The 14,898-nt window shown below is 35.8% G+C and overlaps 1 protein-coding gene across 2 annotated transcripts in view; it reads left to right on the top strand.

The window, feature by feature from the left end:
* The window catches only part of BLOC1S2 (biogenesis of lysosome- organelles complex 1 subunit 2), a 30,435-nt gene that overhangs the window by 4,133 nt on the left and 11,404 nt on the right, over positions 1–14,898 (top strand). The window contains exons 4-8 of one of the 2 annotated variants that reach the window (XM_051216826.1): positions 1,932–2,157; positions 6,380–6,537; positions 8,473–10,211; positions 10,261–10,354; positions 10,396–10,568. In XM_051216826.1, coding sequence (XP_051065443.1) covers positions 10,424–10,568 — 145 coding nt within the window. In that variant the 5' untranslated portion in view covers positions 1,932–2,157; positions 6,380–6,537; positions 8,473–10,211; positions 10,261–10,354; positions 10,396–10,423. Of the gene's footprint in view, positions 1–1,931; positions 2,158–6,379; positions 6,538–8,472; positions 10,212–10,260; positions 10,355–10,395; positions 10,569–14,898 lie in introns of those variants that run through there. The other variant, XM_051216827.1, reaches the window with a different exon arrangement.

Genomic DNA, 14,898 nt, shown 5'->3' with positions numbered 1-14,898 from the left:
CTTCATTAACTTACACTTGCTATATTACATTCATTTAAGTCGACACAGAACCTTTTGCAATAATGTTTGGTTTCATTCCTTCACACTCCTGAGCTAGATAATTAAAGAAAATGAAGTGGTGAGTCAGAAGAAAAGCGGAAGTACGAAGTAGTTAGGTAAGGTTATAATAATGAAATGGTTGGCTACTTGTATGTAATAAGAAACATGTTTTTGTCACACAAGAACTAACTTTCAACCATATTGTGAAACTATCTCATTTCTAGCATATCTCAAGGCAGTAGTTAACGTCTTCATGAATTAATGTCACGTCTAAAATTCACCTTTCTAATGTTTTCTCTTTTTCGTGGTCACCTTGGACAACAATGGGTTTTCTTATATGTACGGTGTATGAAGTAATTTACTCATTTTGGTTGATGGTTTGAAACTATATAAATCAGTACACGTCTGTTGTCTTGTGCTTTACGTCTATGGCCTAACTTAATGTCAGTATTGTGTCGAAAAACCGCTGAGTACCAAATTCACTGAACTTTTTAACGCCATGTAGTAAAGTAGAGTAATTTATTGTGGTATATACCATTATTTTGCTCAGATTTTGTTATCATATCATGAGTGTGGACCATGCAAAGTGATAAATACTAGTTAGATCTTTCATATACCACCAGTTCACATGAATCTATCCTTATAACTAAAGTATTAATATGATAAACACAGTTATTCAAATCCCTATAGTCAAAACCAGTTCTAAGAAATCATCTTTAATTAGTAATATTGTTGAAGATGTTAAATCCGTAAGTGCTACTACACGTAGGGAAAGATCAATTCACATTGGTTTTCGGTGAACTTCGCTCATTGATTTTCAATATATTTTCATGTGTCGATTTACCCAGTATGCAGTTAATTTGTTTTCCATGCATTTCCGTTATATTAATGCGCTGTAGTTTTACATTAAAGTGACGATCAATAATTTTGATAAATTTTGTATTCAATAATCGATATACAATTCAACTAACTCGAATGTAATTAAATTATTCTGTGGTCTTGAGCAGTACATCTTTTTCACAAGACTTCTATTATATTTCATCCATCGTACGGTGCGTTAATGACTGAAGTGTTATGTATTGGTTATCCGATTTGTCTAGTTCTCATAGACTCCGTTTTGTTTTGGAAAAAATCTCCCAGTCCCCCGAAACCAGAAAATTCCATACCTTAGTCTTAATCTACAACAAGGTCATAAGTGTATACCTTGAATAATTCAATGTTGCTTCAGCAAATCTAGGGAACTTTTTATCAGTGTCTTTGTTTAATAGAAATGTTTCATCGCTACATAATCAAAGATATTTCGAGAAAAAAGTGTGAGGTAATGGTTGAGTATAGTTGACGGGAAACCGTGGACCTAAGTTCCGTGCTATTTGGTATTCGTAAGCAACGTGTACCTGTAACCTTAAGGGGACTGATGCTCTCGCTTCATCCAGCTTCACAGTCAGAGACGTGGTCACTGAACTATCCGCGCCACGAATAACTAGTAAGCGTGAGGCGTATTTACAATTGATTGAGCACCAGGGAGCATAATTTATCTTAAGATTACCGATACACCTTGTGAGAAAGTATCAAATATCCAGTGTTTCCCATCGATTAACTCCAACCATCACCTTACATCTCAACATAGTGTACGGGATATTGAGTTGCTTAGACTAGAGGCTACATTGCAACTTGTTTGATAGAATTCCATCGGCACTAAATAAAGACTTGAAGTACATCACATTGGTCACTACTCAGTTATCAATTAATTGTCGTGAAAAGAAGCATAGAATGTAAAGTTGATTACAAAAGTCTGTTTTCAACCAATAAATAAATAAGCATTGTTTCATCAGGTCTTTTTACAGACAAATTTGTATCCTGAACTTGTTGTTGTTTAAATTCTGAATTAATAGATTATGGAGAAATTAACTGAATTTCCTATACCATCGATAGCATCTGTAAATGGTCCTGCTGTCGCTGGAGGTTGTCAGTTAGTTGCAGCTTGTGACTTGGCAATATCAGCCAAATCTGCGATATTTTCAGCCAGTAGTATTAAACTAGGATTATTCTGTAGTACACCTGGTGTATCATTAGTTCGAGCGATCGGGTTACGAGCTGCTAATGAACTACTTTTAACAGGTAATCAATATATATATATATATATATATATATATATATATATATATATATATATATATATATACCAATCCATTCTGTATTATTCTATTGGTGCGAAACATGTTCCTTTAGAGTAGAAGACATGCATAAGCTAAAGATTTTTTATCATAGTTGCCTTCGAAGCATTTCTATCTTTACGTGGAATGACTAGTGAGCAATGTTTAGATTAAACACAGAATATAAGGCAAATGTAGCAGATCGATTGGCTAGGTTGTAAGTCATCAACTGAGATGGTTTTGATATGTATTATATATATTGAGCCGCTGCCTACTTCGATAAACGCTACTTGCTAGTACAGAAATGGTTAGGACGATGCTACTAGCGGTCAAACCAATATGTAACAACAGACCATGAAGCTGTTGACTGTTCTGAATCTTGCAGATAGATGCAGACTACCTGATTGACATCCTTGCGATTCTAGCAATCGATGATTAGGGATTTTGTGCTAGAGACGTTGGGTGATGTGGCTGAGGATTGATCACAATGGCTGTGGTGGATTCACTTCATTTTTTTCTATCTTTTCGGACCATGTTCTCAACGCTTGATCTTTCTCATTATCACTGCTGTTACATCATTTCAACTTATTTGCTACTCGTCCTATTGATTTCCTCTCGTTGTGTTAATAATATGGCGACTTGGGCCAAAATACTATGTACAAATATGCACATTGATTGACTGACTGACTAATATTCTGGTGGATGATGATTAATCAATTAAAGGGAAAACTATGTCCGGTTCTTTGTGCTGACTTTCAGCTTCACTGAAATAGATGCCTACCAAAGTGATGATGGGTCCAATACAAAGGAAATAACATTTTTCTTACATTAAAGCTTTTAATATGTATCAAAAATACATCCTTTCTACACCTGTAATTAGCTTGGTTGTCAGAAAGTATTCCTTAGAATTTCTCAACTAAGTTTCTGTGATCAAATATTAAAGCTTAAATAGCATTTACTAGATATTAGAAGCGACATCTTAGTGGTTTCACAACCTGTTTATGAATAGTTAAATGTTAGGTTCGTAATGATAAAGTCTTCACTGATGGCGGAAATCTGTGGAGCAAGGTAAGTGGTGGTATTCATAGGGTCGATCTTTTTTGACTTTCTTTCATTGTGGGGAAGCAAAATTGCTTCAGAAATTGGTTTCCTGAGAGAAATTACTTGCTATTGTCACACCTCTGTACATTTAGTTGTACGAATTTGTCCTCAGACCTTGAGTTTGCTGCTTGCAATCTGGCTGTAATGTATGACTCGGAAATATTACGAGAAATTTGGATAGATTCAGAGGAAGGCTTATGAGAAAATACCTCGTTTAATGAACTATTCGAAGTAACATTCTTCTCGATTCAGTCTAAGCCTACTAGATCCAAATCATGCCGACTCGTCAGATAACAAACGTTATCAAATTTATGTTATTTGAACTTTACCTCGCACATGACTTAAGTTAGCTTCACTATATCTCCTGATTCATTTCGGGCAACATGTTTGGTTAGTTGAATGCGTGGGTATCCTAGCTTACGCCACGTGGTTTTAGAAATCAGTGTAACGTTGGAAGCCGTGTCTAGCCGAAGACGAATAGATTTTCCACTCACTAATAAGTTTACATACTTCCTTGATTTGGATCTATGAATTTCGTTTCATATTCCCGCTACGAAGTTTTGACTGGCGTTTATTTGCTGGTCAGTAACCAATGCGATGACAGTGGCGGCACTTGTGATTCTTGAATGGATATAATTTCACAAAATGCCATGCTCCACGAAACCAACATAGTGATGGTGGTTTGTCACCAGGTTATTATGCGCTTGTTGTGCTTTGTTTGAGAGATTTAGAGGATTTAACTGCATTAACTGAACCGAAATCGGAATGTTTCCGTTATATCACGACGAGAATAATGGGTGATAACTGTTGGAATCTATTTATGGACTAATACTGTTTATTTTTTTATTGTTAAGTAATTAAACTATGTATATTCATATACCTCTTATTATAAGCTTCATTTTGACCTATAAACTATTATCATACGACTTACTTTTCTTAAGTTATATCCAGTTTATTAATTACAGTCAACCGCAATCACAGCCACTTTTTGGCTTGATCCTTTACAGTTGTTATTTTCTATTTATGGTGTGATGTAGTATGTTTGGCTTATATATAAACCCAGTACTTTTGGAATATACGATTCATATCGCGGAGGTTGAGATTTGTGTTCTGTACTTAACAGGCAGGGAAAAGGGCCAGTCGAGACTCGAGGCCGTTCGTTCAGGTGTATGCGTCATTTGTTGATTGTATAAATCTGCGTATCTAAATTTGGCAATCGTATTCGCGGTAATCGTACAAGCTAAGAACATAACAGTTTCGCATTGTGTTGCACCATTGCGATACCGTATTTGAGATTTAACAAACGTTGACACTCGGTTGTGACCATTTGCAAAGCCGTGTTCGATTACTACTCAATGCGGGTGCCCATATCTTCTGGATTCTTTAATCCATAGATGAAAACCAGACATTTTAATTGATCCGCTGTAATTTCATTTTAAATAGTTCACATTCTCGATTTACTTTTCCAACATAGGTGAGATAATTCTTGGATAGGATTTTATTTCAAAACACTGGTGGCGAATTAAAGAGGACGAATGTATTTGTAAAATCTCAGCGAAAGAATTTGAAATCCAACGTTTCTCCTGGCAATCTGGTTCAAGCTTTTTTGAAGGAAAATATAATCAAACAACAAAATTACCGAATATTATTATTGGAAACGTTGGATTTACTTCAAATTCTTTCGCTGAGATTTTACAAATACATTCTTCCTCTTTAATGTCTCACATTGACTCGGCGCCCAAATATTGTGAAACTATTCGTTCAGATTTAGACGAAAGTTCTTATTTACTAGTAGCGAATGTTGAATGATGAGGATTGTTCCCCAGAAATTTTAGGTAATATTTGGACTGTGTTGTTAAAAGATGAAATTTGCATATTTATTATATCCACGTGTTCCAATTCTTCTCAGGAGTAAGCGAACTTAACTTCGTCATCGGAATTTGAGCATTCGACACGGAATATGTTTTCGAAACGATGAAACCAAGAATCGAATATGATACCAGATTCAGGATCATAGCTGAATCCACAAATGGAATTTGCAATGCTTTCATATTTATCTGATTGAAAGGTTGAAGTTTAATGAAAGGAGAGCTTCTGCGTTAATGCGTCCAAAAGCTTCATTCAATTTGCATCACTCTGCGCTTGCTCAATTTGTAGAGTAGTTTTAAGGTCGTCCAATGATGTAGACATTTTGTTCCAGAGCGATCGAAACAAAAATTCTCTGTTGTCACTTTTGTTACGTCTTTGGTCTGTCTAATCAATAACATAGAGGAGAGAAGTTGTCTCGATATAGGTTGAGGCCTTAACATGATAGGCCAACTGGTTTAACCTTGGGGCTAGAAATGCGTAAGTCCCAGTCGAGACTAACGGCCTTGAGTAGAGAGAGGCGAAAAACTATTCTATCACCTGGTTGATTGACAAGCGAGAGAAATGACGAGTCAACTGGAACACATGAATAATTTCCGATTCCCAAATCACATTAGCGTAAAAAAATATACACGAATAAATAGATATCTGACATGTCCACAACGTACAAACAATTAGGAAAATACAATTATGTTCAAGCTGGTCATTAGGGTAGAAAATAGAGTACTAAACGTTACGTTTAAATTGCGACGGCTTTGGAATAGAAAAAGTTATGGCAGTTAGTCATACATCAAACGAAAGCTTATGGTTTATATACTAACTAGGGACAAAACTAAATGTTATTGTTTTACAAGCTTCGAATTAAGTGAAACAACACCCCAAAAATAGCTTCCGTTGTTTGTCATAGCTTCTTTGTTTCTCCGTTTATATCAAGTATGCTTGTCTTTCGATAGACAAGTGGATATCTCATCTCCATAAGTGGCGACACAAAATGACGAAAAGACGGGATTTTCGCATCCGTGTTGGGATTTCACCAGTTACTAATTGCACTAGGTAATGTCAGGCCTTGATGAAAATCTCTTTAAATTGGACTAATCCCCACGAACTTTCCAACCAAATAATCTTACATTTTTGCTCGTATGATTTTTCAGCAATGTATTCAGTCTTATAAAAATCCTGTTCCCTGAGGTTTTTCTGAAGAGAAACAAAACTTTTTTTAGGCAAAGCTATCAGTGCTGATAGAGCCTACGAATTGGGTCTTGTTCATCGTGTAGTTGAAGATGACAAACTATATGAAGCGTCTATTGAATTCGCCAAAGAAATTACTCAACATAATAAAGATGTTGTACAGTTAGGTCGAGAAACTCTTCACAAACAAGTAAGTTTATTGGAAATAAATAATTTTGATTTTTTGCTTTTTTCTGTGGTTAAGTATTTTTCTGCATCGTCCCGCTTCTACCAGATGATTTTCTTTCCTGTGGACTATTGTGTGAAGCATTAATCCATCAAGTTTTGTTGATAATCAGATACATGTAATTAGAAATAGTTACTCAATTATGAACTATTTAATCAACTGATAGATAGAGATAGATACTAACTTTGGATCAAAATTATAGTGCATTTATTTCAACTACCATATATCATGTATAATCTGACGATATTAAATGAGCGCTAAGATAGAAGTCTATACAGTTTGTTTTAAATCTATGACTGTATATTTTAATGCTGACTAACTTGAAAAAGGAGTGTAAACGTTTTAAGTATTTGTTTTCGTTGTCCTTGTATATATGTCATTTTGTAAAGTTGGCGACTTGCATCTACTAGAAACGGTTCGGAATCATTTGCAATACCTTAAAAATAATAAAATTCCGATCACATATTATATTTGGATTTGATTTTCTGATCTTGACTCTCCCCAATAATTTCTCGGAAAAATCTCTAGAAGCTAGTTAATATACTAAGACTACCTCAACTAATGGAGGTTATTTTGAAACTTCTTAGCGAAGTCGACAAAGTGACTGATGATGTTTTTATTATCATGGCTCTATAGCTATCCAATTTATTAATGTAGAATAGTTGGAATGTGGCTAACAGTGGAATCCAGGATGCACGTTTCGTCCTACTGTTAGTTACATTCCACCTATTCTATATTAGATGACATTAATGAAATTATGCAAGTTTTGTTATATATATCCCAGTTTGATTTACTTCAGCAAACACGCTCCGTGGTTTCCACTGCTTGATATGTACAAAATGTACTGAGACTTGTCACGTAACACTACATCAACACAATCCGCTTCAAGGATACACACTTGGCGGCTTAGATAAACTTATCAGTGCTTTTTTATTTGTTTGGTTTATTTAAACACAAATATTGGTATAAAGGTGTTAGGATAGTCCCGAAAATATCTCTCGACGAGTCCCTAGTGGTCCAGAAATCCCAGTAAGTTTGCTATCCGATCGGCGTCGAATAGAATTTTCGCAGAAACATCTGAAAAACAGAAACATATGCCGCAGTTTGGGTTGGATAATTATCCATGAGACTGCTATAGTTAGTATGGTTCCAGAAGCCCAAGGCCGCCTGTAATAGTATAAATACCCTTACTTTTCCATACCTTTGTTAACCTTGGAGTAATGTGTTCTTTTTACACTTCGCGCGTTTTCCCTCGTATTCAAGTCGCCGTGTAGATTTAGCCTGAGGTTATTAGAAGAGCTTAGGAAACCGATTCAAGCGTTCAGTTAGAAGATTTATATAAAGGGACAATAAAATATATATGCATCACACTCATCATTTCATGTGTGTGGGCTTGGATGCTACGCGGCGCTCAAACAGAAGCAGGTGGTTTTCTCAGGGAGCTATCATTTGAACCTTTGGTTTATAGATCTAATCCGCAAGGCAGTGGATTAACGTTAGGAGATGCAGTTTCATGGCACCCAGTGATCAAGTATGGGTTCATACGCCATTTGTCCCATCAGGATCCTGAAGCCCATGTATACCATTGGTTTGGAATCAGGGTTTTCCAAATGTCCTAGATGGATCCTCCGTACCCACCAAACTGATGGGACATTAGATTTTTGTCCTCAATTTCCTCCACGAGAAAGCAGTGAGTAGGACTTTCCTGGTAGTGGCTGTATACGCATGGTTATATATGAGAGCATTTCGAGAGGTGGAGCGGACTCTTCCAACCTTCGGTTGTATTATGGCATTAGGGGGCATTAATAGTCCCTGGTATCGACAATAGTTAAACACAGACCCTTCTTACTAGTGTTTTATTTGGGTTTTCATTTTGTTTTTATTTTTTTAACCTAACAGGCTTCTATGTCATTAATGGATGCTTATGCAATAGCTTCAGATGCGATGGTAAAAAATTTACAATTCAGTGATACCAAACAACGCATTCAATCATTTTTAAATCGGAAGAAATAAATAAATAGATCCATGTAATTAAGATTCTTATGTTGATACTTATTTTTTGTTTGATTGTATATGTACCCATGCACGCACACACACGCTCGCCCAAATGTATACTATAACCTGTACACATCAGATAATTTGTTTTGTTTTTTGTTTTTTAGAAAAAAACTTCATATTCATTTTTCTTCTTACGTCGTTTTTCAGTATCATTTTATTTTTCTGTTGAAATGAGAGAAAAAAATATGGAGAATTAGCTTAATTTTGAGTTCTGTCAATGTGTTCTCTTCTAATTATTTCGTTTACTTGAATGATTTTACTGTATGCTTGTTTGTCTGAATTGTTATGGATTACATTGATAGTATGTAATGTGAGAAAGCTTGGGAGTTTAGAAAAAAATTCATTTTTTTAAATCGTGTGTTAGTTAGTAATTGAGTATAGTAGTTGAACTGTTATATTTGGTCGTCGCTGATTGCTGTGCCGGAAAAACGCTCATCATTTATACTCGGAACGAGGGACCTCGGCAATTCCCATGATGCGAAAGTAAGAACACAAGACTGGTATAGGTGAAGATTTATTAGACCCAAACACTATGACGACGACAACGAACGAATGTAGTCTAAAATACACTGGTTTATATATTGATTGTACACCCATTTTGATTAATAATTAGGATGAAATCACATATATAACAAATCACATATTGAGCATAGTTCATGTCAATCGAATACAAGAATATTGTATATTATACAGAGGAAAATATCATACTGGGAAAACAATCAAATACTACACTGAATGATCAACACGTTGAATCAAAACGGATGTAATGCTGAATAAAACTCATAATGAGTAAATCAATCGAAAATTGACTTTTCTTTCTATCATGAACCTTATAATTTCGAATGCAAATTTCGGATTACAACGCTAATCACTTCAAAAGGGTTTTTTTAAAAATCGCAGTTTTTATCTTTGAGAAACGCGGGAACCCTTGAATCTGACACATTTAAACTCATGTCCTAAATGGCTGGTTTTCAAAGATACCTTAAAAAAAATGATAGGAATACTTACTTTATTTTGTCTGTATTGTCGTCCATCAGTGTTAACAAACCATTGTCTTTTCAGTAGTTTGGATTTAGGTCATGGATCAATGAGAGCATAATACAGGTTCTATTGAAGAGTATTTGCATACATTCACTGTTCGGTTGATATTTTGATTTACATAACAAATATGAAAGGCAAACAGGATTGTTTAATGACACTGTTTAACTTATCACTGTGTACATTGATGTGACTTAGAAATCTTGGATGTTGTCTAGACCAACTAAACTATATACTGGAATTATGTCTATTGTTACCCATCTATAGCAACACATGACCGATTTCGGATTCATTGCTTTTAAGCTACACAACCCTTAGTCATTTTAGTCACTGACTTCTGTTTTGCTTAAAACTTCGACGAAAATATCTGTTGTTCATACACCGCTCAAACAGACTAATGATTATTTTCTGGTATATAAATATACATTGTCCGTAGTTCAACCTGAAATCTGGATTTAGCCCATTGGTTGTATCGGAAGCTTCCTTGGCTCTAAATAATCGGTAGGGAGATGCTCTTAAACTTCTCATATCATCTTAACAAGGTTAGTATTTATTTATTTATTTGTCTTTTTTTAAAAACTCTATATTTAGCTACTCTATGTAATGGCAATGTTATCGAGTTCAACACCAATGTTCAAGTATTACAGTTTGTAAAGCTAGATATTGTTTACTTATCAGACTCAAAGTAAGTGATATCATTTTATTTATTTACTTACCTATATCAAGACGATTTAGAATTTCCATCACTTTCAAAATGGAAAAAAATTCACAAGGTAAAAATAATCCAATTACAAAAAATGAAACAGTTGCTGACATATCAAATTCCTCAGTTGATGATAATTCACTAATTAGTCGAGCAACTAAAGCTGTTCGTGATTATCTGGAATATGACTTTGAATGTAAGTCTGTGGATATTTTCAACATTTTTTTCAAAGTATGGATAATTGATTCGAGTATACTAAGACCTGTAGCGAAATGAGATTCGCTTAGGATGCAAGTATGTCAACAGAGACCGGTTAATTTCAGTCCTGATCTCAATAACAGCAAATTACAAACTTTTATTAATGTCTCAATACCTGTTGAACAGGTTATCGATTGTTTAGAGCAAGTAGCTTAGTGAATATCGTGTTGTTGTTCAAAGCCATTGTTATTGAATTGTAATCAATATGAACATCAACATTGGGGTGTAGGTGCTACATCCACCTGATAAGTCCCAAATAGGACAAAACACACTTCCCAGATTTTAACTGTTAACCTTATTTCAACCATATATTCAATTTACTACTAAGTTTAGCATCGTTGCGATCTGTCCAGTATGGAAATATAACAGTAGATACCAATCGATCTCAGTCCCTAATATCAACAAAGGGAAAATTTAACCCCTTAATTGTGGTCGCTTTGTTTAGAAGTGTTTTATTTTACTTAATATGACAAATTCGTCGTAAAGCTGGTCACAAAAATAATATGCACTACAAGGAATAAAGAAATAACATTGAAGAGAAATAAGGTTTGCAAGGGGGGTGATTGGAAGTATATATATATTTAAGTCACACTTTTTCAGCAATGGAATGTACCCCATTTCCTTAAAAAGAATATCAAGTTTTGGCCAATCGCGTGCACTTAGCATTTGGTCGATGACCTGTTGTATTAAGTTATAGTCCAGTTAAAAATATAACGGTGAAGAATTTCTTTCAATAAAGTGATTTCGTTTTGCTTTTATGAAGAATGTAGAGAAAAATTTCATTTGTTTGGGCTATCTCTAGGATCTTAACCTGGAAGTTGTGATAATAGTCATATAATCCTTCTTCCACACTACGGCTCCATGTTATAAGCTGACGATCCTTCCACTTTTTCCACTCAGTGCCACTATAGGCGCTTAATACATAGTGCGAAAGTTGTTGGAATAACATTCACATAATATGTTTAAATCACCGAATTCGGTGTTTCAAGATAGTGACATCAATTGAGTTGTCATCACTGTGCCCGAACACACATTGCCAGACCTCAGCTATACTAGCATGATGTTGTCACTAGATATAATCAGTCCTTCGAACATAATGACGGTTATGAATCGAGTTACTGAACATTCCTAATTCAGTGAAGTTTTAAAAGCATAAGGCAGAACTGTCCTCCCTTCTGACCCGTTGTAAACCTGAACTTCTACAGCCAGAATAACACCACAACGGTCCCGAAGATTGTCCATCACAGTATATATTTCTTTGTTTTTCATTATACATTTCAAAATAATAAAAGTTATCCTTTTAAAAATATCATTCCTAGTTATTATTTCTATCGTATTTATTTATAATACATCCAAGTTGTGATGCAATAAGGTATCAACGGAAAATGTAATAAGTATTCAAAATTATTCCCAAAGGTATGAAATCTCTAAGACTCTGATGGGTAAATCAAAATACTGTATTTGTATGAATAACGATAATATTACGCAAACAATATAAGCAATAAATTTACACATATTGAATTCTGTGGTATCCAAGAATTGGTAATAGATCGAAAGGATAATCAATAAGAAATTGCGTCCTCGGACTAATCGCATAAAAATTAATGTAGAACGCCGCATACCATGAATCGATGGACAACACAGGGAGTGAGTTGTTTCCAATCGTCAAATTTAAAAAAGAAACACGGAAAATAGAGAACGAGTCGTAAAGGTGGGGTGAAATACTATCACAAATAAGAAAATGAGTAAAGACATCGGTGGTATATACAAATCCTTAACAATTGCATAATATCACAGTAGAGAAACGTCATGTTGCAAACTCCAAAATTTATTGACAATGACATAAGCTATTAAATATTAATTAAGTAGTTCAGTGTAACACAAAAATAAGCGAAGAGACAAGAGGTGGAATTGTGGATATTTAACTTGCTCAATTTTGTTACTGCACTGGTGTTTGTGTTCGTATGTCGTGTAATATGACTCATAAATTAAATCAGAATGGATCGCTGATTTTTAAAAATATACTTGGTGTTCATCTAGCTAAACCCAGTACATCTAGATAACTTTCTCAGCGCAGTTTTCAACGCTTAGGCTTTTTTTAAAAGAAATAAGCCAACACAAGGAGGTACATCCAATGATCGTTGAAATTTGAAAATGCTACGTTGTTTTGCATGCTATTTAAACCTCGACACTTAGCTACATTATTGTGTATATATTGGCAATTTGCACATTATATTAGGTTTAAGAAGGTTAGTGGTAAATATGAACAGTGACGAAATCGAATTAAGTCTTTCGACGTTAATTTCACTCGAAGACCAAGATTAGATGTTTGAGCGACGCGTAAAATCCGAAATATCGAACATAGGATTCGGCTACAATTCTATAATATTACTAATGGCACCATAAACAATGCATTTTACAAATCTAGATTCAAGTGGTGCATATGACGTTCACGTATTTCATCTTGCTAGCAAAAGACTGAGTACTTCGATAGACTATGTAATACACAGTAGCCATTTCGATTATTTATTTGAACACATAATAATTGGTACAAGAAAGCACCAGGTATATATGCGCCACACAAACCAATGAGAATTCGAAGAGAAAAATAGGTAAGGAGCGTAAAAGAAAAAAAGAAGAGGAACAATAACGGCCAGATTATTATAAGGAAGTGTAATAATAATAATAATGGGGGAAACAGAAGGGTACAACCAGAAGAAATCTTTCAGTTAAGGAAGATACAACCACTTTTTATAAAGAAAGTAAGAGAAGGTTGCAGCACGATCGCCATTGGCTTCTATTCTGAGCTATATCTGATAACGTCTCTAGACACTGTGTTGCACCATCTCTCGGACCCCAACCAGGGAGTCGTGAAGGACCAAGAAAAGCCAATCCCGTACAGCTTTCTTTCATGCCACAACACCATGTCATACACTGACCACCTCTCGGCTTTTTCCAACTAGTCCCAGAGTCGGCAAGTAATGCACGATGTGGAATTCTCTGGGACGACATTCGTAGAACATGTCCAAGCCACCGCAGTCGGTGTTTCAAGATGGTGACACCAATTGGATTATCGTCTCTGTGACCGAACACACGATCCTGAACCTCTGCATTACTAACATGGTGTTGCCACTGAATGTCAGCAATCCTTCGGAGACAACGATGATCGAACACAGAGAGTCGTCTAACGTCCTCAACTCGGAGAGACCAGGTTTCACAAGCATAGGGCAAAACTGCTCTCACCGACGCGTTGTAAATCCGATCTTTTACAGCCAGACTAACATCACGAAGACGCCAAAGGTGTCCCAGATTGGCATAAGCCGCTCTGGCTTTCACTATACGTGCATTGATTTCATCACTCGCGCCACCACCAGCACTTATGCAGCTACCTAGATACACGAACTTCTCGACTACTTCTATCTGCTCACCATCCAGAGTGAGTACAGGATTAGAATCCTGCCAGTCTTGTAGAAGTACTTTGCACTTCGAAGGTGCAAAGCACATACCATACCTACGGACACTGATTGCCAACTGATTAAGTGCGGATTGCATGCCTTGGGCATTATCGCACAGTAAGACAATATCATCCGCATACTCAAGGTCGAGAAGTCTTTCTCCAGGCAACAGGTCCACACCACCATTACTTACATTCATCAGAGCTGTTTTCAGAATGTCATCGATGGCAAAGTTGAAGAGGAATGGTGAGATTGGGCAACCCTGCCTAACCCCACTGCTCGAATGGAACAATGGAGCGAGGTGGTTGTATGCCCTCACTCTGCCTGAGGTGTTTTTATATAGGGCTTTTAGGATGTTAATAAACTTCTCAGGCACACCCTTCTTCAATAGACAATCCCAGAGAACAGTCCTGTCCGACGAGTCGAAGGCAACCCTGATGTCAAGAAACACTACGACTGTTGGCCTTTGATAAGTATAGCGGTGTTCTAACATTTGGCGGAGGGTGAAGATATGATCAATACATCCTCGACCAGAACGAAACCCAACCTGCTCCTCGCGAGTCAGTTTTTCTCGGCTTTTGGACATTTCGATACAATCATTCCAGACAATAATATGAAATAGGAACTGTTCACACTAAATATAGACGCTTTTACAGATAAAAAAATGTTCGCTAAGCATGCAAAAAAGTATAAATTATTAAGAATACCAAGGAAATGAAGTTACAATAATTACTCGACTAAATGGCACCGATTTCTTGAAGTACCTAGAAATATCGCACGAAAACGTAATGACATTACAAATTGTATGCTCAA

This window comes from Schistosoma haematobium, chromosome 6, assembly GCF_000699445.3.
Source record: "Schistosoma haematobium chromosome 6, whole genome shotgun sequence".
In the NCBI taxonomy this organism is placed as follows: Eukaryota; Metazoa; Platyhelminthes; class Trematoda; order Strigeidida; family Schistosomatidae; genus Schistosoma; species Schistosoma haematobium.
Note: the sequence above shows the minus strand (reverse complement) of the source record. Positions and strands in the feature narration are given on the sequence as shown.